The sequence below is a fragment of the Pleurodeles waltl genome, chromosome 2_1 (genome assembly GCF_031143425.1).
Source record: "Pleurodeles waltl isolate 20211129_DDA chromosome 2_1, aPleWal1.hap1.20221129, whole genome shotgun sequence".
Lineage (NCBI taxonomy): Eukaryota > Metazoa > Chordata > Amphibia > Caudata > Salamandridae > Pleurodeles > Pleurodeles waltl.
The window spans coordinates 461464646-461489219 of NC_090438.1; the positions used below are offsets into that span (position 1 = coordinate 461464646).

At 47.3% G+C, this 24574-nt stretch overlaps 1 protein-coding gene across 3 annotated transcripts in view; it reads right to left on the reverse strand.

Moving 5' to 3' along the window:
- The window catches only part of TAF7L (TATA-box binding protein associated factor 7 like), a 238510-nt gene that overhangs the window by 94839 nt on the left and 119097 nt on the right, over window positions 1-24574 (reverse strand). For all 3 annotated transcript variants that reach the window (XM_069213409.1, XM_069213399.1, XM_069213392.1), the window contains exons 6-7: window positions 10462-10588; window positions 9271-9330 (exon numbers count right to left, since the gene is read on the reverse strand). In XM_069213409.1, the coding sequence (XP_069069510.1) occupies window positions 9271-9330; window positions 10462-10588 (187 nt within the window). The remainder of the gene's footprint in view (window positions 1-9270; window positions 9331-10461; window positions 10589-24574) is intronic.

The window sequence follows — 24574 nt, forward strand, 5'->3', positions numbered from 1 at the left end:
GCCCGGGGGCGGCCGGGTGCAGTGTGTAAACTAGCGTCGGGTTTCCAATGGGAGTCAATGGGAGACAAAGGGGTCTCTTCAGCGGTGCAGGCAGGCAAGGGGGGGCTCCTCGGGGTAGCCACCACCTGGGCAAGGGAGAGGGCCTCCTGGGGGTCACTCCTGCACTGGAGTTCCGATCCTTCAGGTGCTGGGGGCTGTGGGTGCAGGGTCTTTTCCAGCCGTCGGGATTTTAGAGTCAGGCAGTCGCGGTCAGGGGGAGCCTCGGGATTCCCTCTGCAGGCGTCGCTGTGGGGGCTCAGGGGGGACAACTTTGGTTACTCACAGTCTTGGAGTCGCCGGAGGGTCCTCTCCCTGTAGCGTTGTTTCTCCACCAGTCGAGTCGGGGTCGCCGGGTGCAGTGTTGCAAGTCTCACGCTTCTTGCGGGGATTGCAGGGGTCTTTAAATCTGCTCCTCTGTAACAAAGTTGCAGTCTTTTTGGAACAGGGCCGCTGTCCTCTGGAGTTTCTTGTTCCTCTTGAAGCAGGGCAGTCCTCTGAGGATTCAGAGGTCGCTGGTCCTGGGGAAAGCGTCGCTTGAGCAGGTTTCTTTAGAAGGCAGGAGACAGGCCGGTAGGACTGGGGCCAAAGCAGTTGGTGTCTTCTTTTCTTCTTCTGAAGGGGTCTTTCAGCTCAGCAGTCCTCTTCTTCTTGTAGTTGCAGGAATCTAAATTCTTAGGTTCAGGGAAGCCCTTAAATACTAAATTTAAGGGTGTGTTTAGGTCTTGGGGGTTAGTAGCCAATGGCTACTAGCCCTGAGGGTGGGTACACCCTTTTTGTGCCTCCTCCCAAGGGGAGGGGATCACAATCCTATCCCTATTGGGGGAATCCTCCATCTGCAAGATGGAGGATTTCTAAAAGTTAGAGTCACTTCAGCTCAGGACATCTTAGGGGCTGTCCTGACTGGCCAGTGACTCCTCCTTGTTATTCTCATTATTTCCTCCGGCCTTGCCGCCAAAAGTGGGGCCGTGGCCGGAGGGGGCAGGAAACTCCACTAGCTGGAGTGTCCTGTGGCGCTGGAACAAAGGGGGTGATCCTTTGAGCCTCACCGCCAGGTGTTACAGCTCCTGCCTGGGGGAGGTGTTAGCATCTCCACCCAGTGCAGGCTTTGTTACTGGCCTCAGAGTGACAAAGGCACTCTTCCCATGGGGCCAGCAACATGTCTCGAGTGTGGCAGGCTGCTAAAACCAGTCAGCCTACACAGGTAGTTAGTTAAGGTTTCAGGGAGCACCTCTAAGGTGCCCTCTGGGGTGTATTTTACAATAAAATGTACACTGGCATCAGTGTGCATTTATTGTGCTGAGAAGTTTGATACCAAACTTCCCAGTTTTCAGTGTAGCCATTATGGTGCTGTGGAGTTCGTGTTTGACAGACTCCCAGACCATATACTCTTATGGCTACCCTGCACTTACAATGTCTAAGGTTTGGCTTAGACACTGTAGGGGCACAGTGCTCATGCACTGGTGCCCTCACCTATGGTATAGTGCACCCTGCCTTAGGGCTGTAAGGCCTGCTAGAGGGGTGACTTATCTATACTGCATAGGCAGTGTGAGGTTGGCATGGCACCCTGAGGGGAGTGCCATGTCGACTTACTCGTTTTGTCCTCACCAGCACACACAAGCTGGCAAGCAGTGTGTCTGTGCTGAGTGAGGGGTCCCCAGGGTGGCATAAGATATTCTGCAGCCCTTAGAGACCTTCCCTGGCATCAGGGCCCTTGGTACCAGGGGTACCAGTTACAAGGGACTTACCTGGATGCCAGGGTGTGCCAATTGTGGATACAAAAGTACAGGTTAGTGAAAGAACACTGGTGCTGGGGCCTCGTTGGCAGGTGTAGGAAGTTGGCTCTGTATGTGCAATTTGAAAGTAAGGAATAGCATGCACAGAGTCCAAGGGTTCCCCTTAGAGGTAAAATAGTGGTAAAAAGAGATAATACTAATGCTCTATTTTGTGGTAGTGTGGTCGAGCAGTAGGCTTATCCAAGGAGTAGTGTTAAGCATTTGTTGTACATACACAGACAATAAATGAGGTACACACACTCAGAGACAAATCCAGCCAATAGGTTTTGTATAGAAAAATATCTTTTCTTAGTTTATTTTAAGAACCACAGGTTCAAATTTAACATGTAATATCTTGTTTGAAAGGTATTGCAGGTAAGTACATTAGGAACTTTGAATCATTTCAATTGCATGTATACTTTTCAAGTTATTGACAAATAGCTACTTTAAAAGTGGACACTTAGTGCAATTTTCACAGTTCCTGGGGGAGGTAAGTTTTTGTTAGTTTTACCAGGTAAGTAAGACACTTACAGGGTTCAGTTCTTGGTCCAAGGTAGCCCACCGTTGGGGGTTCAGAGCAACCCCAAAGTCACCACACCAGCAGCTCAGGGCCGGTCAGGTGCATAGTTCAAAGTGGTGCCCAGAACGCATAGGCTATAATGGAGAGAAGGGGGTGCCCCGGTTCCGGTCCGCTTGCAGGCAAGTACCCGCGTCTTCGGAGGGCAGACCAGGGAGGTTTTGTAGGGCACCGGGGGGGACACAAGCCCACACAGAAATTTCACCCTCAGCAGCGCGGGGGCGGCCGGGTGCAGTGTAGAAACAAGCGTCGGGTTTGCAATGTTAGTCAATGAGAGATCAAGGGATCTCTTCAGCGCTGCAGGCAGGCAAGGGGGGGCTTCCTCGGGGAAACCTCCACTTGGGCAAGGGAGAGGGACTCCTGGGGGTCACTTCTGCAGTGAAAGTCCGGTCCTTCAGGTCCTGGGGGCTGCGGGTGCAGGGTCTTTTCCAGGCGTCGGGACTTAGGTTTCAGAGAGTCGCGGTCAGGGGAAGCCTCGGGATTCCCTCTGCAGGCGGCGCTGTGGGGGCTCAGGGGGGACAGGTTTTGGTACTCACAGTCGTAGAGTAGTCCGGGGGTCCTCCCTGAGGTGTTGGTTCTCCACCAGCCGAGTCGGGGTCGCCGGGTGCAGTGTTGCAAGTCTCACGCTTCTTGCGGGGAGTTGCAGGGTTCTTTAAAGCTGCTTCTTGAAACAAAGTTGCAGTCTTTTTGGAGCAGGTCCGCTGTCCTCGGGAGTTTCTTGTCGTCGTCGAAGCAGGGCAGTCCTCAGAGGATTCAGAGGTCGCTGGTCCCTTTGGAAGGCGTCGCTGGAGCAGAGTTCTTTGGAAGGCAGGAGACAGGCCGGTGAGTTTCTGGAGCCAAGGCAGTTGTTGTCTTCTGGTCTTCCTCTGCAGGGGTTTTCAGCTGGGCAGTCCTTCTTGTTGTTGTTGCAGGAATCTAATTTTCTAGGTTCAGGGAGAGCCCTTAAATACTAAATTTAAGGGCGTGTTTAGGTCTGGGGGGTTAGTAGCCAATGGCTACTAGCCCTGAGGGTGGGTACACCCTCTTTGTGCCTCCTCCCAAGGGGAGGGGGTCACAATCCTAACCCTATTGGGGGAATCCTCCATCTGCAAGATGGAGGATTTCAAAAAGTTAGTCACCTCAGCTCAGGACACCTTAGGGGCTGTCCTGACTGGCCAGTGACTCCTCCTTGTTGCTTTCTTTGTTCCCTCCAGCCTTGCCGCCAAAAGTGGGGGCCGTGGCCGGAGGGGGCGGGCAACTCCACTAAGCTGGAGTGCCCTGCTGGGCTGTGACAAAGGGGTGAGCCTTCGAGGCTCACCGCCAGGTGTTACAGCTCCTGCCTGGGGGAGGTGTTAGCATCTCCACCCAGTGCAGGCTTTGTTACTGGCCTCAGAGTGACAAAGGCACTCTCCCCATGGGGCCAGCAACATGTCTCTAGTGTGGCAGGCTGCTGGAACCAGTCAGCCTACACAGATAGTTGGTTAAGTTTCAGGGGGCACCTCTAAGGTGCCCTCTGGGGTGTATTTTACAATAAAATGTACACTGGCATCAGTGTGCATTTATTGTGCTGAGAAGCTTGATACCAAACTTCCCAGTTTTCAGTGTAGCCATTATGGTGCTGTGGAGTTCGTGTAAAACAGACTCCCAGACCATATACACTTATGGCTACCCTGCACTTACAATGTCTAAGGTTTTGCTTAGACACTGTAGGGGCACAGTGCTCATGCACTGGTACCCTCACCTATGGTATAGTGCACCCTGCCTTAGGGCTGTAAGGCCTGCTAGAGGGGTGTCTTACCTATACTGCATAGGCAGTGAGAGGCTGGCATGGCACCCTGAGGGGAGTGCCATGTCGACTTACTCATTTTGTTCTCACTAGCACACACAAGCTGGTAAGCAGTGGGTCTGTGCGGAGTGAGGGGTCTCTAGGGTGGCATAATACATGCTGCAGCCCTTAGAGACCTTCCCTGGCATCAGGGCCCTTGGCACCAGAGGTACCAGTTACAAGGGACTTATCTGGATGCCAGGGTGTGCCAATTGTGGAATCAATGGTACATTTTAGGTGAAAGAACACTGGTGCTGGGGCCTGGTTAGCAGGGTCCCAGCACACTTCTCAGTCAAGTCAGCATCAGTATCAGGCAAAAAGTGGGGGGTAACTGCAACAGGGAGCCATTTCTTTACAGCAGGCCTCAGCACACTTTCAATTCAAAACATAGCAGCAGCAAAGGCAAAAAGTCAGGGGGTAACCATGACAAGGAGGCATTTCCTTCAGGGGTAACCATGCCAAGGAGGCATTTCCTTACAACAACTGATTGATTTTCTTTAGCAACAACAAAACAGGAGTGTATCTGTTATTTTATAAGACCCCCCCCCCCCCTCCCCCACGATCACTACAAATCATTATCACCTCATCTTTTTAATATTTATTTACAATTGCTATTTCAATCGCTCTCTAGAAGAGAGGAAGTTCAAAAATTAAGACTACCGGTGTCTGTATTTTAAACAATCAGGGGACCATTAACGGATTGCAAAAAAAACCTATGCCATCATTACTCTGTGACAAAAGTATATAGATTAGAACTGCTTTGCCTTGAATGCCAGTGAAACCAAATTGATGATTTATGGACCCCAACATGTATTGACCAAATTATCAGACAATATAAATACTGTAGAAAGGGTTGCTAAATTTAGGCAGTAAATAAGAAACATTATGTAATAGCACTTCGGTCTGCGCTTTGGCCTGTTCTAAACGAACGATGTTAGAAATCCTGGGAGGAGTGCTAAATTCCACATTAACCATGGACCAGGCAATTACTGATGTGTTTAGCAAATGTAAGTAACATCAGAAACGCTTCAAAGAAACACACACAACTGAAGAAAGTCACTAATTTTTTACAGGCAGCAAGAAAAGCAACATGCGACTGCTAGGATTGTAGCTAGTGTTGCGAGAAGTTTTATCACCAATACAGCTAAACAAGCATTTTCAATGCAACGGGTCTCTCATTTGCTCGAGTTAGAGCTATTAGCGTTGTAAACTTCTAACCGGACTTTTCTTGCCACACAAATTAAAAGAAAAAAATAAATAAAATCGCAGCTCGATTGTGCTGAAATTGAAAATGGAAAAACCGAGCGCTATGTAAACCCCAGCGCGATTGCGCTGCGTGGAAAATAAATAGATAAAGTAGTCCGGAAAACATGCTGAAAACATCGAGCCTCGTATGTTTTTAGTAGTTTGCCGGTGCTGTGTAGGTGGGCTAAACACCGGAAAAGGCATGACGTATGCATGCCTTCACAAATAAACAAGCGGATTTTAAAAGGCAAGCCCACAAACCAATGAAAGTGACTGACGTGACATGGGCGTGGTTGGAAGCCCAAAGAGAGATTACTACAGGGGACGGAGTGCTTTGCGCTCGCCCCTAAAAAAAAAACAAATAACATGGGGGAGCAGATTCATTTGAGGTAGCAACAGTGGCTGATCAAACCTTGTGGGCAAATTGTAAAACCGATCTACCTTTTCACGTGTTGGAAGCTTCACTAGTAACTACCAATTTAACACCGTTTTTATTTTATGGTTGTGTGCTTAACCAAAATCTGAGCCTACCAGCTGTCTTATCTCCTTGCATTCAACTTCTTCTCTTGCTCTCAGTTCCAAGTTTTTAGAGGCAACAGAAAGGTGTACATGCTTTATTTAAAATTACCTCCTTGTTAAAGACCAAATGCTAGTTTCTGTTTAATCTCTTTCCGTTCATTTAGCTTTAAGGAAAGCCATCATTACTCATCTCTTTATAGGCTAATCACATGGCCTGAAATTATCTGCTTTTTGTGCTGCAGCTACATTCAAACTTGGTGTGCAAACGCATCCTGAAAATGAAATAGAGGTAAGATGAAAGTGTAACTGAGCATCACAAGAAGGGGTAAAGACACAGGCATATAAAGTTTCTGCTGTATAACCACTTTTATTGGCAAAACTGTACATGATGAGAGGAAAGCGCAGCCACAGGGGGAATTGGTCAACATGTAATGATTAATGAGAGCCACACAGCTCTTCAACTCTAGGCAGAATTAACAAGATTGATTGGCTAACATTTATAATGGTGCATTACTCTACTTAGGTCCACTTGGTGCAGATGCAAACATAGTTAACTTGCTACAGAAATAAGTACCTCTTTGAGGACCTTCAAAGGTTGTGATTGGGGCATACACATTCCTAGTGGCATCATCTTGCACAGTCAGAGATGGTGACCTTTAGTAGCAATATGGTAACATGGGATTACCAATCAGTCTGAATTATTTAAGATGTGCTACGGTGACTAGCTATAAATCTTGCCTAAGATAGGCTTGAGCATAGTTGTGACTATTTTACAACATCACACAGCACAAAACAGTATGGGGGTCATTATGACCCCGGCGGTGAGTGGTAATGTGGTGGCAGTACCGCCAACTGGCTGGCGGTACATACCTGCACATTATGAGAATGGCAGGTTGGCTGCAGCCAACCCGCCACTTCCCCACTCAGACCGCCATGCGGTAGCAGCCGCCGGGCCGGAGATGTCAATCTCCAGCCCTGCGGCCGGCAAAGTACTGCTGGTGACATTATGGGCCTGCCTACCATCATGGTTTTTGTGGAGTTAGCAACGCCCTGAAAACCATGACGATAGGTAGGCCCTACCAGTGACAGGGAATTCCTTCGCCGTCACTGGTAGGCGGCTCACCCACCCTCCCCAAATGCTCCCACTCCCCCCTCCATTCACACTCCCCCCCCCCCCTTCCGATCCCCTCACACCCCCCATACCCGCAGAGACACACCACACATTCACCCATTCACTCAGGCATACACGCATACATCCAGTCATGCTCGCACACATTCGTACACACATTCACACTGACATGCAGACACGCACTCACATTACCATTCTTACACGCATTCACACACATGCATACACCCACGCAAACACTACACACACAGAGACGCATTCACGCACACACTCACACATTCATGCACACAACCCCACACACACAAACACCCCCCATCCCCTCCCCGGTCGGAAGCTCAACTTACTTTCTTCCGGGTGGTCTTCCAGCAGGGAACGGGAAGGGGTGCTGTTACCGCCAGCAGGACACCGCAAGACCGTATCACAGGTCATAATACGGCTGGCGGCGTTCTACTGGCGTGGCTGTGCTGGTGGTAGCAGCGCCACTTTACCACCATCCACCAATAGGATCACTGCCGGATTTCCGCCCTTCTTGTGGTGGAAGTCCAGCAGTGATTGCAGTATGGCGGACGGATGGCAGCTGCGGTGACGGTCTTTTGGCGGCCGTCAACGCGGCGGTAGGCGTTTTTTTACCGCCAATGACATAATTAGGGCCTATATGTTGATAAATTCTACATGTGGGTGTAACCTAATCATATGGAATTGGTGCACACCAACATATAGAAGCTCCAACACGATTTACATTCTCTTTAAAATTTGAATTAATAAAGCTGGATCTAAGCCTCGGGTAGAATTTGAAACACAGCAGCTGTATGACTTCTGTGGATTGGATTTTCCAAATTCTGAACTACATTTGTCATCCCAGCTGCAATACTTGACATCTAGGCTGAATTGGGCCCTGGCACTCAGGGACATGTGGTTCGCAGTAACTTAGACCTCCTATACACCATGTGTATGTCTAAATTGTAGCATATTCTTGGAGGATTGTGGTTGGAAGTCTATTTAATTTCCAAAGATCACCTTTAGAGACCTCCTCACTTTTCAGAATTGTTGTGGGGTCTTACACACTTCTCAGAGTTGTAACTGGGAGCAACGATTCCCAGATGGATAAAGGGAAGTTGTGAGATCATGGGCAAGGTGTTTGAAAATTGGCCATTTATGATTTAACAATGACAGTGGAGGTATCTGGGATATAAATGAGTCCGTTTCTTGTGCTCGCTTGCATACCCAAGGAGAATAGACTCACATTGAAGGGGTTTCAGCCCAGCCCTTGCATCTACAGTTGATAAGCCTTAATCATCGGGGTCACGCAATATCTCTGTTTTAGATCATAGGCAACAAGATAAACCTGCTGTGATATTGCCTGATAAAGGCTGGTGCAAAGTATGTAATTAATGCTAGAGTAATAGCAGGAATGCCAGACTGACCAAACTTAAAATGCTGAACAGGTTATCTCACACCTTCTTTACTGCATGAAATATAACTCAACTCATTGCTGGCCTAGATGTGGACAGCTTCTTTATTACATACAGTGTGATCTTGCTATAAGATCACTGCATACTGGAAAGCAGTAGAACTTTATCTGAATAGGTGATTTAAACCAATGAATGTACTGTTGATCAAAACTGAATATTGGGCCTGAACACAAATCCCTGAAGAGAGAAAACAAGATTTAAATTTGTGGCATTTTATCTTTTGTTGCCCATGTGTGGATCTGCGATAAAATGGTTAAGCTTCATTGGCCACAGGTACATGTGGTTTTGTGATGTGTCCAAGAAGAGAGTGACCGAAGAAATCCACTTGCTGCATTCCAGAAACTGAACAACAGCTTATAAATACTTAATGCGATGGACTGAGAATTTTTGTTTCCACTTGATACAATGCTTTTGATTGTCTGTAGGTGGACGGACCACAATTGTTTGTGTCTATATTTTCTAATGTTTTATCAAGATCACTCTGCAATGACGGCAGACATTTATACACACACATCTATTTTGATATTTGAGGCAATCTGCTGAACTGAGGTACATTTCTCGCTTTACAACAATATAGGTTATTTTGTTTATATATTGTTTGAAAACCCACAAAAAAATTAAAAATGTTAAAACGTTCAAGTGTGCACTTTGCTTATCATGTAGTCTAGAACATGCACTTTTGTTGCACGATCACATTTAGACAGGAGCACCAATTACCTTTTTTTTGGCAGTTTTCCGGAACCGTCTCTTTCGGACATTCTTCAACGGTAGAGTAACTGTAACAGACAAAATGCCAGGATAAGAAGAAAGAGGACCAGTGAAAGAAGGGAACCTATGCTGAATGTAAGTGCGCCAAGACAATCCAGATTACTACGGGATTACAACGCAGCTCAAATACACAAGAGTTATTTACAATGTGATTCAGCCAAAGGAACACTGAGAGGGCCAGTACGCTATAGAGGGGTGTATCAGTGTTGCTACTAGTGTGGCATCTGGATCCACAAGCCATAGAAGCTCAACAGGAACTGCACTAGCTGCACAATCAAAAGTTTGCTCAAACAGCCCATATTTTTTGGGATCTGCCACACCGAAGACTGTCTAAATCTGTGCTATTCCAAGACAAGGTGTTGGGAAAGGGGAGGGAGATTGGAGTGCTTGAGTTATGGTCAGAGTGAGAGAGTTCTCAAGCAGGCACTGGTGTCTCAGGAGACAGGGGCCAAGGGCACCCCAATTGTGGGTGTCTTACAACCCAAACTTGGGACCTTAGGACCATCTTTTTCCTTGCAACCGGGTCAATGTGAGTCTTGGTACGCCACTGAAGTTATATCAGTCATACATCCATATACAAACATACAAGGGAAAAATAACAGGACAGAACAAGAGCCTAGTTTCTGCATTTTAAGACTAGGACAGGTTCTGAACGAAACCCAATAAACCAAGATGTATACTTTGCACAGTACAGCTAGCTGAATGATGTGAAGGCACTTTCTAGCTAAAAGGAAGACTCATGGTGTGTACAAAATGTCAAAATGTGTGGTTTGCATTCCAGGTAGGTGACTTGCCTCAAATGAGATCTTAAGAAGGAATGAGATCAAATGCTGCAGGTAGCTGATAGCCGCAGGAGTATAGCATTCACAAGGTATACGTAAAATAAAGTTCCTTTTGGTTTTCCACTGATCTCTTCAAGAGCAATGCCAAGTATACAATACATCAAATGTCAATGGTAAATGTTTTACAAAAGCTTAGACTCTGAAGGTAGTATATGTGTCTCAGCAACGCGAGGTGATCATCACAGATAAAGCTACCCTTACAAAAAAACAACTGTAAGAATATATATATGCTTCAAAGGCATTATAATAGTTTGGACAACAAGAGAAAAACATAGGGACATTAATCTTTGAACTGACTGCCATGGTTCCAGATGAATTTCTTTTCTCTGTCTTTATCCTTTTTCTTGCTGCTTTTTGGGTCCGTGTTGCCCGTTGGCTCTTCAAGAGGGGGGAAAAGCTCACCATCCAAAGTGCACACCAACATCTGGAACACATCAGCGATATTTTCAAATCTGGGGCAAGAATTAACTAACAATGTAAATCTACATTGTATCAAACTTTATCTTGCCATTAAACCTTTATAAACAGCCCTACATTAGCAGAATGTTTAACAAACTCTGGCAATGCCAATAGGGCTTGCATACGAATTACAGTGCCTTTTGTTTCACTGAGGGTTTACACACTCAAAAGACCATCATACACACACTCGGCAACTTATATTTCAATTCATGCATCCATTCACTGACTCATTCTTGCAATCACCCTATGGCACAACCGAAATAGAACACACACAAACTCAACTACCTATGCACAATACATTTCAATAATTAAGCTGAATAAAGCAGCAGGTGCCCTTCCTGTAGAGGTACTGTACATAGTTTATCTTTGTTTTGAAGTTCCCTTGGGCCCATCTACTTCCGCAGGATTCAGACTCACGAGGGAGGGAGAACTCCGAATAGCTGCCGGCAGCATGAGAAAACTGTTGCTGGCAGTCATTACAGCACTCAGTGACTTAGTCCCCTGTCCCGAAGTAAATAAAAACAAATGACAGTGTAAGGCGGTAGGGTGGGGATACCCTGCCCTCCCTAGGTCTCATGAGGGGCCCAGACAAACCCTGTTTCCCCACCCGGGTGCCATAAATGTGTCAAAGAAAAAAATAGAATAAATGAGCAATTCTTCTGCAAATCTGCGGGCCTCCTGAGGAATTCCAAAAACAAAATGGAGGCTGGGGCCTCCTTCAATTGTAGGCCCCAGAGCACGTACGTTTTTCCTCCGGCTGAAGAGGGGGGGGGGGAGGGTGGCTGTAACTGCTTCAAAAGAGGCACTAGGCACCAAAGATTGTGTGTGTGAGTTGTTTGTGCGGGGGGCATAATCTTCTATGCCATCTGTCCCCCCTGGTGGCAGATCAGCTCATTATTTTTCAGCTGATCTGCCCCCAGGGAAGCCACAATGGCATCAGGGATGTGTTATTTTTTTTTTTGTGGGGGCCTTGTTTTTTTGGCCCATAGGCACCAGGGATTTTCTTTTCGTGTGCATGTTTTTTGTGCGAGGGGGCATAATATTTTACACCGTTTCTGCCCCCCCCCTGCCCCCGGGCAGATCGGCCTAGCTTCTTTTAGGCCCATCTGCCCCGGAGACCACTAGACACCAGGGAAAACTCTTAACTGTTTGGTGGCGGGGTGTTTCTCGATTGGTGCAGTGTTTGCATTCGTGATTATAACAGTTTATTTCTCTTTTTTGTTCTCGTTCAAAGCTTTTGCTTCTTTTGTTGTGGCTCATTTTGGCAGTGGTTGACCTGCGGTTTGCGTAGCTGCATGTTTTAGGTAAGTAAATATACTCATAAGTATTGTTGCCATGCATGAATGACATTTTTGTAGGTGGTTTACTAAATGCAGGATTGTGTGTGAGATTGTCCTTAGATTTACTCACAATATTTGTGTTGTCTTATGTCTAATATGCTTTTCTTTTTTCGTTTTAGTGGGATATCATTGGTGATTGCGGAGTCTGTGCAGATTAGTTGCTGGTGAGTCTAGCCTTTTCAGGCAAGTGAGTGGTATAGTTTTTGAGTACATAACTCTTTGTAATAAAGCCACACTATTACTTATTTTAGACAGTGCTGGTTGTTGTTGGCGCATTTGTCACTTTACACTTCCGAGAAAGGATCATGGCTAGCCGCAGAGAGACTGCTCAGCAGGTTGTTGGCATGCTTTTTGAGTTGTCTTCTGACCATTATCATGAGACGGACTCTGAATCTGAGGCAGAGGAGGAAGAGAGATTCTGGCAGTGAGATTTCTGTCCAATTCTGATGAGGAAGCCACTCTCAGTGGAGATGAAGGAGGAGGACATTTATGTGCCAATGGTGCAGCAGCCAGTGGCTTAAAGACTTCCCACTGGAAGACCCGACACCTGGGTTGCCCCAAACATGGAGCAGCCACTGTTGCCTGCCTTTACTAGTCTCCCAGGGTGTAGAGTAAATACAGAAAACTTTTTGCCTGTCAATTTCTTTGAGTTGTTTATGGACAATGTATTTTTGGAAGAGATTTTTGAGCAGACTAATCTGTATGTGGAGCAGTATTTGAGGAACAACCCTGCCAGACTTAGGCCTCAGTCTAGAGCTACTCATTGGATTCCCACAAATTTGGAAGAGATGAAAAGGTTCTTGGGTTTGACTTTTTTGACGGGGTTGATAAGCAAGCAGTCACTGGCTTCTTATTTGTCAACTAGTCCCTTGATGTCAACTGCTATATTTCCTGCAATAATGGAATTCGGTATTTCCTTCTTCTCCGGATGTTGCATTTTGTTGACAATGCGTTAGCCTTGCCACGAGATCACCCCGATTGTGACTGCCTTTTTAAGATTAGGCCTGTCCTTGATCATTTTGTAGATCGCTTTTCAGAGGTCTATGTGCCAGGCAAAGAAATAAGTGTGGATGAGTCTTTGGTCCTGTTCAAGGTTTGTTTCGTTTTTAGGTAGTACATTCCCTGCAAGAGGGCACGGTATGGAATTGAAAATGGTATATGCTGTCTGAAAGTAGTACAGGATATGTTTATAATTTCCAGGTCTACACTGGTAGGGATTCCAGTATTGACCCCCCCCCAGTTGTCCGCCCACTTTTGGAGTTAGCGAGAAAACTGTGTGGGAACTTGGTAGATGTTTAACAAAGGTCACCATATGTATGTAGATAACTTCTACACTAGAGATCAGTTGTTCAGAGTGGACACTGTTGCTTGTGGCACAATCCGCTCTAACCAGAAAGGCTATTCAAGGGAGATTTTCTGTAAAAAACTTGACGGGACAGTGCAGTGCCTTGCGGAATGATGAGCTACTAGCTCTGAAATTGGTTGACAGGAGGTATGTGTACATGCTAACTATCATCCTTGATGAGTGTACCTCACCTGTGGCTATTTGGGCTCAAGTTGCTAAAGTGCGCAAACCTGTGTGGAATTTAGATTACAATAAGCACATAGATGGTGTTGATAGAGTAGATCAGAGGTTGGAACCCTACACTGCTGTTCTTAAGTCTTACATGTGGTATAACAAGTTGTCCGTCCATTTGTTCAATCTGGCGACTTTTAATGCTTTTATTGTGTTTAAGGATTGTTCCCTGAGTCAAGGATGAAATTTGTTAAATTTCAGGAGTCAGTGATAGAGAGCCTTGTTATGGGTGATAATGCAAGAGTTCCTAGAGAAGCAGTTGGGGAGGATGTGGCTAGATTGAAAGATCGCCACTTTCCTGATCAGATTCCTCCCACTCCCAAAAAAAGACTTTCCCGCTAAGAAATGTAGAGTTTGTGCCCGAAGAGGTATCTGGAGGGAAAGCAGGATGTACTGCCCGGACGGTCCTTCAAAGCCTGGGCTGTGTGCGGCACGCTGTTTCAGGAGTTACCACACACAGAAGAATTACTGGGAACTACCGTGAGCGTAAACTGCCATTTTATATTTTCATATGTTCAGTTTCACTCTTAGCATTACTGTCATGTACTCAGTTAGAGCTTTTGTGTTTGTAATTCTGTACTTATAATTAGGTAGTGGTTTCTTTATTGTTTAAAAACAAAACAAAAAAAGTGATGGTGGTGTACATGGAGTGGCGCTTGGCTGGAGGCACTCCCATCAGCTGGTGTGATTGCTGTATCAGGCATGTGGGAGTATGAAAGTGATGGGCCCTTGAATGGCGCTGTCTGTTGATGTTTTTAAACTAGACACCCCAAGGAGTCCAGGGAGGTGTGGCTTGCCTGGACCCCCCAACATTTTCTTACTCAGACTCCTCTGCAAACCTCAAAATTTGCTTAAAAAAAAAAAAAAGCATTTTTTCCTCACTTTGTTTTGTAGGCTCACCGCTCAGGCACACATTTCCTACCACCCAGCGTTCTCCTCAGTCTCCACAGTAAAATGATACCTCACTTGTGTGGGTCCCCAAAGCAGAGTCAGCCTAAAGATGTATAAAAGAAAAATATGTGCTTATCAACTCGCTGTGCTATCCCCTCAATCTCTACAGGTTTTTAGCTTTTTTCAGTTGCAGGCACCTGGGCCACCCACACGTGAGGTATCATTTTTATCAGGGGACTTGGGGGAACGCTGGGTGGAAGGAAATTTGTGGCCCTCCTCAGGTTCCAGAACTTTCTGTCACCGAAATGTGAAGAAAAAGTGTTTTTTTACAGCCATATTTTGAGCTTTGCAAATGATTCTGGGTAACATAACCTGGTGAGAGCCCCACAAGTCCCCCCCCATCATGGATTCATCTAGGTGTCTAGTTTTAAAAAAATGCGGAGGTTTGGTAGGTTTCCTTGGATGTCGGCTGAGCTAGAGGCCAAAATCCACAGATAGGCACTGCAAAAAACACGTCAGATTTCAATCTAAAAATGTGATGTGTCTATGTTGTGTTTCCTGTCGCGAGCATTAGGCCTATCCACGCAAGTGCGGTACCATTTTTATTATAATTTTTTTTTTTTTTTTTTTTTTTTTTTTTTTTTTTTTTTAATCGGGAGCATGTGGGAGCACAGAATAGCAAAACAAGTGTTATTGCCCCTTGTCTTTCTCTACATTTTTTCCTTCCAAACGTAAGACAGTGTGTAAAAAAAGACGTCTGTTTGAGAAATGCCCTGTAATTCACATTCTAATATGGGCACCCCAGAATTCAGAGATGTGCAAATAACCACTGCTTCTCAACCCCTTATCTTGTGCCCATTTTGGAAATACAAAGGTTTTCTCGATACCTATTTTTCACCCTTTATGTTTCAGCAAATGAATTGCTGTATACCCGGTATAGAATGAAAACCCACTGCAAGATGCAGCTCCTTTATTGGCCCAGGGTACCTAGGGTTCTTGATGAATCTACAAGCCCTATGTATCCCCGCAACCAGAAGAGTCCAGCAGACGTAACTGTATATTGCTTTCAAAACTCTGACATTGCAGGAATAAGTTACAGAGTAAAACGTTGAAAAAAATGGTTGTTTTTTTTCACCTTGTAAGGAAATGCCTCCTTGGCATGGTTACCCCCTGACTTTTTGCCTTTGCTGATGCTATGTTTTGAATTGAAAGTGTGCTGAGGCCTGCTAACCAGGCCCCAGCACCAGTGTTCTTTCCCTAACCTGTACTTTTGTATCCACAATTGCCACACCCTGGCATCCAGGTAAGTCCCTTGTAACTGGTACCTCTGGTACCAAGGGCCCTGATGCCAGGGAAGGTCTCTAAGGGCTGCAGGATAGCTTATGCCACCCTGGGGACACCTCACTCAGCACAGACACACTGCTTGCCAGCTTGTGTGTGCCAGTGAGAACAAAATGAGTAAGTCGACATGGCACTCCCCTCAGGGTGCCATGACAGCCTCTCACTGCCTATGCAAGTATAGATAAGTCACCCCTCTAGCAGGCCTTACAGCCCTAAGGCAGGGTGCACTATACCATAGGTGAGGGCACCAGTGCATGAGCACTGTGCCCCTACACTGTCTAAGCCAAACCTTGGACATTGTAAGTGCAGGGTAGCCATAAGAGTATATGGTCTGGGAGTCTTTCAAACACGAACTCCACAGCACCATAATGGCTACACTGAAAACTGGGAAGTTTGGTATCAAACTTCTCAGCACAATAAATGCACACTGATGCCAGTGTACATTTTATTGTGAAATACACCCCAGAGGGCACCTTAGAGGTGCCCCCTGAAACCTTAACCGACTATCTGTGTAGGCTGACTGGTTCCAGCAGCCTGCCACACTAGAGACATGTTGCTGGCCCCATGGGGAGAGTGCCTTTGTCACTCTGAGGCCAGTAACAAAGCCTGCACTGGGTGGAGATGCTAACACCTCCCCCAGGCAGGAGCTGTAACACCTGGCGGTAAGCCTCAAAGGCTCACCCCTTTGTTCCAGCACCGCAGGACACTCCAGCTAGTGGAGTTGCCCGCCCCCTCCGGCCACGGCCCCCACTTTTGGCGGCAAGGCCGGAGGAAATAATGAGAATAACAAGGAGGAGTCACTGGCCAGTCAGGACAGCCCCTAAGGTGTCCTGAGCGGAAGTGACTCTAACTTTTAGAAATCCTCCATCTTGCAGATGGAGGATTCCCCCAATAGGATTAGGGATGTGACCCCCTCCCCTTGGGAGGAGGCACAAAGAGGGTGTACCCACCCTCAGGGCTAGTAGCCATTGGCTACTAACCCCCCAGACCTAAACACGCCCTTAAATTTAGTATTTAAGGGCTTCCCTGAACCTAAGAATTTAGATTCCTGCAACTTACAAGAAGAAGAGGACTGCTGAGCTGAAAACCCCTGCAGAAGAAGAAAGAAGACACCAACTGCTTTGGCCCCAGTCCTACCGGCCTGTCTCCTGCCTTCCAAAGAAACCTGCTCCAGCGACGCTTTCCCAAGGACCAGCGACCTCTGAATCCTCAGAGGACTGCCCTGCTTCAAGAAAGACAAGAAACTCCTGAGGACAGCGGCACTGCTCCAAAAGAACTGCAACTTTGTTACAGAGGAGCAGATTTAAAGACCCCTGCAAATCCCCGCAAGAAGCGTGAGACTTGCAACACTGCACCCGGCGACCCAGACTCGACTGGTGGAGAACCAACACCTCAGGGAGGACCCTCCGGCGACTCCAAGACCGTGAGTAACCAAAGTTGTCCCCCCTGAGCCCCCACAGCGACGCCTGCAGAGGGAATCCCGAGGCTCCCCCTGATCGCAACTGCCTGACTCTAAAATCCCGACGGCTGGAAAAGACCCTGCACCCGCAGCCCCCAGCACCTGAAGGAACGGAACTTCAGTGCAGGAGTGACCCCCAGGAGGCCCCCTCCCTTGCCCAGGTGGTGGCTACCCCGAGGAGCCCCCCCCCCTTGCCTGCCTGCACCGCTGAAGAGACCTCTTCGTCTCCCATTGAAACCTACAGAGAACCAGACGCTTGTTTGCACACTGCACCCGGCCGCCCCCACGCTGCTGAGGGTGTACTTTCTGTGTGGACTTGTGTCCCCCCCCCCCCCCCCCCCCCCCCCCGGTGCCCTACAAAACCCCCCTGGTCTGCCCACCGAAGACGCGGGTACTTACCTGCTGGCAGACTGGAACCGGGGCACCCCCTTCTCTCCATTGAAGCCTATGTGTTTTGGGCACCTCTTTGACCTCTGCACCTGACCGGCCCTGAGCTGCTGGTGTGGTCATTTTGGGGTTGCTCTGAACCCCCAACGGTGGGCTACTTTGGACCCAAAACTGAGACCTGTAAGTGATTTACTTACCTGCTAAAAATAACAATACTTTACCTCCCCCAAGAACTGTGAAAATTGCACTGTTTCCACTTTTAAAACAGCTATTTGTGTTTTATGTAAAAAGCATATATGCTACTGTAATTATTCAAAGTTCCTAAAGTACTTACCTGCAATACCTTTCAAATGAGATATTACATGTAGAATTTGAACCTGTGGTTCTTAAAATAAACTAAGAAAAGATATTTTTCTATAACAAAACCTATTGGCTGGATTTGTCTCTGAGTGTGTGTTCCTCATTTATTGCCTGTGTGTATGTACAACAAATGCTTAACACTACTCCTTTGATAAGCCTACTGCTCGACCACCCTACCACAAAATAGAGCATTAGTATTATCTCTTTTTGCCACTATCTTACCTCTAAGGGGAACCCTTGGACTCTGTGCATACTATTCCTTACTTTGAAATAGTGCATACAGAGCCAACTTCCTACATTGGTGGATCAGCGGTGGGGTACAAGACTTTGCATTTGCTGGACTACTCAGCCAATACCTGATCACACGACAAATTCCAAAAATTGTCATTAGAAATTGATTTTTGCAATTTGAACTATTTTTCCAAATTCTTAAAAGTCCTGCTAGGGCCTTGTGTTAGTCCCTGGTTAGCATTTCTTTTAGTGTTTAAAAGTTTGGTAAAAGTTTGAATTAGATTCTAGAACTAGTTTTTAGATTCTTAAAAAGTATTCAAACTTTTAGAAGCATAATGTCTAGTACAGATGTGAATGTGGTGGAACTCTACACCACACCGTACCTCCATCTTAAGATGAGGGAGCTAAGGTCACTCTGTAAAATAAAGAAAATAGCAATGGGCCCCAGACCTTCCAAACTACAGCTCCAGGAGCTGTTGGCAGAGTTTGAAAAGGCCAACCCCTCTGAGGATGGCAACACAGAGGATGATGATAGTGACTTGGAGGGTGATTCCCCCCTACCAGTCCTATCTAGGGAGAACAGGGCCCCTCAAGCCCTGACTCCAAGCATAGTAGTCAGAGATGCTGGCTCCCTCACAGGAGGGACCAACCTCTCTGAAATCACTGAGGATAACTCCAGTGAAGAGGACATCCAGTTAGCCAGGATGACCAAAAGATTGGCTTTGGAAAGACAGATCCTAGCCATAGAAAGGGAAAGACAAGAGATGGGCCTAGGACCCATCAATGGTGGCAGCAACATAAATAGGGTCAGAGATTCTCCTGACATGTTGAAAATCCCTAAAGGGATTGTAACTAAATATGAAGATGGTGATGACATCACCAAATGGTTCACAGCTTTTGAGAGGGCTTGTGTAACCAGAAAAGTGAACAAATCTCACTGGGGTGCTCTCCTTTGGGAAATGTTCACAGGAAAGTGTAGGGATAGACTCCTCACACTCTCTGGAAAAGATGCAGAATCTTATGACCTCATGAAGGGTGCCCTGATTGAGGGCTTTGGATTCTCCACTGAGGAGTATAGGATTAGATTCAGGGGGGCTCAAAAATCCTCGAGACAGACCTGGGTTGACTTTGTAGACTACTCAGTAAAAACACTAGATGGTTGGATTCAAGGCAGTGGTGTAAGTAATTATGATGGGCTGTACAATTTATTTGTGAAAGAACACCTATTAAGTAATTGTTTCAATGATAAACTGCATCAGCATCTGGTAGACCTAGGACCAATTTCTCCCCAAGAATTGGGAAAGAAGGCGGACCATTGGGTCAAGACTAGGGTGTCCAAAACTTCCACAGGGGGTGACCAAAAGAAAGGGGTCACAAAACCTCCCCAGGGGAAGGGTGGTGAGACAGCCAAAAACAAAAATAGTAAAGAGTCTTCTACAGCCCCCCAAAAACCTGCACAGGAGGGTGGGCCCAGAGCCTCTTCACAAAACAATTCTGGGTACAAGGGTAAAAACTTTGATCCCAAAAAGGCCTGGTGTCGTAGCTGTAGTCAGTCTGGACACCAAACTGGAGACAAGGCCTGTCCCAAGAAAAATACCACTTCAAACTCCACTCCAGCTAACACTGGAATGACTAGTCTCCAAGTGGGATCAACAGTGTGCCCAGAGCAAATCAGGTGTCACACTGAAGCTACATTAGTCTCTGAGGGCGGGGTGGATTTAGCCACACTGGCTGCCTGGCCCCCTAACATGCAAAAATACAGGCAGCAGCTCTTAATTAATGGGACAAGTGTAGAGGGCCTGAGGGATACAGGTGCCAGTGTCACTATGGTGACAGAGAAACTGGTTTCCCCTGGCCAATACCTGACTGGACAAACCTATCCAGTCACCAATGCTGACAATCAGACTAAAGTACATCCCATGGCTATGGTAACTTTAGAGTGGGGAGGGGTCAATGGCCTGAAACAGGTGGTGGTCTCCTCAAATAGCCCAGTAGACTGTTTGCTTGGAAATGACCTGGAGTCCTCAGCTAACTGAAAACCCATGCAGCCATGCTGGGTATCCCTGAACTGGTGTGTGTCAAGACAAGGGCACAGTGCAAGGCACAGGGTGAAAAAGTAGAGCTGGAGTCTGGAAAAAGGGCCCAGCCTACCAAGAGAAAAGGAAAGCCAGCTGGGAAACCAGCTGCAACACAACAATAAAAAGAGAACCTCTATTTTCAGGAAGAAGTTCTGCCCTCTGAGGGAACTGAGCCTATGGAGTTGGAACCTTATCAGGTTGAGCTCTTGGGCCCAGGGGGACCCTCAAGGGAGCAGTTGTGTAAGGGGCAAGAAACCTGTCGCTCTCTTGAAGGCCTTAGGCAGCAAGCTGCTGAAGAGTCCAATGGCAAGAAAACTGGAAGATGGGAAGATGGACTCCTGTACACTGAGGCAAGAGATCCCAAACCTGGTGCCACTAGGAGAGTGGTAGTGCCTCAGGAGTTCAGAGAGTTTATTCTGACCTTAGCCCATGATATTCCCCTTGCTGGGCATTTGGGACAAACCAAGACGTGGGAGAGGTTAGTCAACCACTTCTACTGGCCCAACATGTCCCAGAAAGTAAAGGAGTTTTGTGTCTCCTGTACCACCTGTCAAGCCAGTGGTAAGACATGTGGACATCCAAAGGCCCCCCTCATTCCACTTCCAGTGGTGGGGGTCCCCTTTGAAAGAGTGGGTGTGGACATAGTGGGTCCACTTGAACCTCCCACAGCCTCAGGAAATATGTACATCCTAGTAGTAGTGGATCATGCTACTAGGTATCCTGAAGCTATTCCCCTTAGGTCGACTACTGCCCCTGCAGTAGCCAAGGCCCTCATTGGTATCTTCAGAGTGAGCTTCCCTAAGGAGGTGGTGTCTGACAGAGGTACCAACTTCATGTCAGCATACCTGAAACACATGTGGAATGAGTGTGGAGTGACTTATAAGTTAACTACACCATATCATCCACAAACTAATGGCCTTGTTGAGAGATTCAACAAGACATTAAAGGGCATGATCATGGGGCTCCCAGAAAAACTCAAAAGGAGATGGGATGTCCTCCTGCCATGTCTGCTTTTCGCTTACAGAGAGGTGCCTCAGAAGGGAGTAGGGTTCTCACCCTTTGAACTTCTGTTTGGCCACCCTGTAAGGGGACCACTTGCTCTTGTTAAAGAAGGCTGGGAGAGACCTCTTCATGAGCCTAAATAAGACATAGTGGACTATGTACTTGGCCTTCGCTCAAGGATGGCAGAGTACATGGAAAAGGCAAGTAAAAACCTTGAGGCCAGCCAACAGCTCCAGAAGTTTTGGTATGACCAAAAGGCTGCAATGGTTGAATTTCAACCAGGGCAGAAAGTCTGGGTTTTGGAGCCTGTGGCTCCCAGGGCACTTCAGGAGAGATGGAGTGGCCCTTACCCAATCCTAGAGAAGAAGAGTCAGGTCACCTACCTGGTGGACCTAGGCACAAGCAGGAGCCCCAAGAGGGTGATCCATGTAAACCGCCTAAAACTCTTCTGTAAGGAAATGCCTCCTTGGCATGGTTGCCCCCTGACTTTTTGCCTTTGCTGATGCTATGTTTACAATTGAAAGTGTGCTGAGGCCTGCTAACCAGGCCCCAGCACCAGTGTTCTTTCCCTAACCTGTACTTTTGTATCCACAATTGGCAGACCCTGGCATCCAGATAAGTCCCTTGTAACTGGTACTTCTAGTACCAAGGGCCCTGATGCCAAGGAAGGTCTCTAAGGGCTGCAGCATGTCTTATGCCACCCTGGAGACCTCTCACTCTGCACAGACACACTGCTTGCCAGCTTGTGTGTGCTAGTGAGGACAAAACGAGTAAGTCGACATGGCACTCCCCTCAGGGTGCCATGCCAGCCTCTCACTGCCTATGCAGTATAGGTAAGACACCCCTCTAGCAGGCCTTACAGCCCTAAGGCAGGGTGCACTATACCATAGGTGAGGGTACCAGTGCATGAGCATGGTACCCCTACAGTGTCTAAATAAAACCTTAGACATTGTAAGTGCAGGGTAGCCATAAGAGTATATGGTCTGGGAGTATGTCAAACACGAACTCCACAGCACCATAATGGCTACACTGAAAACTGGGAAGTTTGGTATCAAACTTCTCAGCACAATAAATGCACACTGATGCCAGTGTACATTTTATTGTAAAATACACCACAGAGGGCACCTTAGAGGTGCCCCCTGAAACTTAACCGACTATCTGTGTAGGCTGACTAGTTTTAGCAGCCTGCCACAAACCGAGACATGTTGCTGGCCCCATGGGGAGAGTGCCTTTGTCACTCTGAGGCCAGTAACAAAGCCTGCACTGGGTGGAGATGCTAACACCTCTCCCAGGCAGGAATTGTCACACCTGGCGGTGAGCCTCAAAGGCTCACCTCCTTTGTGCCAACCCAGCAGGACACTCCAGCTAGTGGAGTTGCCCGCCCCCTCCGGCCAGGCCCCACTTTTGGCGGCAAGGCCGGAGAAAATAATGAGAATAACAAGGAGGAGTCACTGGCCAGTCAGGACAGCCCCTAAGGTGTCCTGAGCTGAGGTGACTCTAACTTTTAGAAATCCTCCATCTTGCAGATGGAGGATTCCCCCAATAGGGTTAGGATTGTGACCCCCTCCCCTTGGGAGGAGGCACAAAGAGGGTGTACCCACCCTCAGGGCTAGTAGCCATTGGCTACTAACCCCCCAGACCTAAACACGCCCTTAAATTTAGTATTTAAGGGCTACCCTGAACCCTAGAAAATTAGATTCCTGCAACTACAAGAAGAAGGACTGCCTAGCTGAAAACCCCTGCAGCGGACGACCAGAAGACGACAACTGCCTTGGCTCCAGAAACTCACCGGCCTGTCTCCTGCCTTCCAAAGATCCTGCTCCAGCGACGCCTTCCAAAGGGACCAGCGACCTCGACATCCTCTGAGGACTGCCCCTGCTTCGAAAAGACAAGAAACTCCCGAGGACAGCGGACCTGCTCCAAAGAAAAGCTGCAACTTTGTTTCCAGCAGCTTTAAAGAACCCTGCAAGCTCCCCGCAAGAAGCGTGAGACTTGCCACACTGCACCCGGCGACCCCGACTCGGCTGGTGGCGATCCAACACCTCAGGAGGGACCCCAGGACTACTCTGATACTGTGAGTACCAAAACCTGTCCCCCCTGAGCCCCCACAGCGCCGCCTGCAGAGGGAATCCCGAGGCTTCCCCTGACCGCGACTCTTTGAACCTAAAGTCCCGACGCCTGGGAGAGACCCTGCACCCGCAGCCCCCAGGACCTGAAGGACCGGACTTTCACTGGAGGAGTGACCCCCAGGAGTCCCTCTCCCTCGCCCAAGTGGAGGTTTCCCCGAGGAATCCCCCCCTTGCCTGCCTGCAGCGCTGAAGAGATCCCTAGATCTCCCATTGACTTCCATTACAAACCCGACGCTTGTTTCTACACTGCACCCGGCCGCCCCCGCGCTGCTGAGGGTGAAATTTCTGTGTCAACTTGTGTCCCCCCCGGTGCCCTACAAAACCCCTCTGGTCTGCCCTCCGAAGACGCGGGTACTTACCTGCAAGCAGATCGGAACCGGGGCACCCCCTTCTCTCCATTCTAGCCTATGTGTTTCGGGCACCACTTTGAACTCTGCACCTGACCGGCCCTGAGCTGCTGGTGTGGTGACTTTGGGGTTGCTCTGAACCCCCAACGGTGGGCTACCTTGGACCAAGAACTGAACCCTGTAAGTGTCCTACTTACCTGGTAAAACTAACAAAAACTTACCTCCCCCAGGAACTGTGAAAATTGCACTAAGTGTCCACTTTTGAAACAGCTATTTGACAATAACTTGAAAAGTATACATGCAATTTTGATGATTTGAAGTTCCTAAAGTACTTACCTGCAATACCTTTCGAACAAGATATTACATGTTAAATTTGAACCTGTGGTTCTTAAAATAAACTAAGAAAAGATATTTTTCTATATAAAAACCTATTGGCTGGATTTGTCTCTGAGTGTGTGTACCTCATTTATTGTCTATGTGTATGTACAACAAATGCTTAACACTACTCCTTGGATAAGCCTACTGCTCGACCACACTACCACAAAATAGAGCATTAGTATTATCTATTTTTACCACTATTTTACCTCTAAGGGGAACCCTTGGACTCTGTGCATGCTATTCCTTACTTTGAAATAGCACATACAGAGCCAACTTCCTACATTGGTGGATCAGCGGTGGGGTACAAGACTTTGCATTTGCTGGACTACTCAGCCAATACCTGATCACACGACAAATTCCAAAATTGTCATTAGAAATTGATTTTTGCAATTTGAAAAGTTTTCTAAATTCTTAAAAGACCTGCTAGGGCCT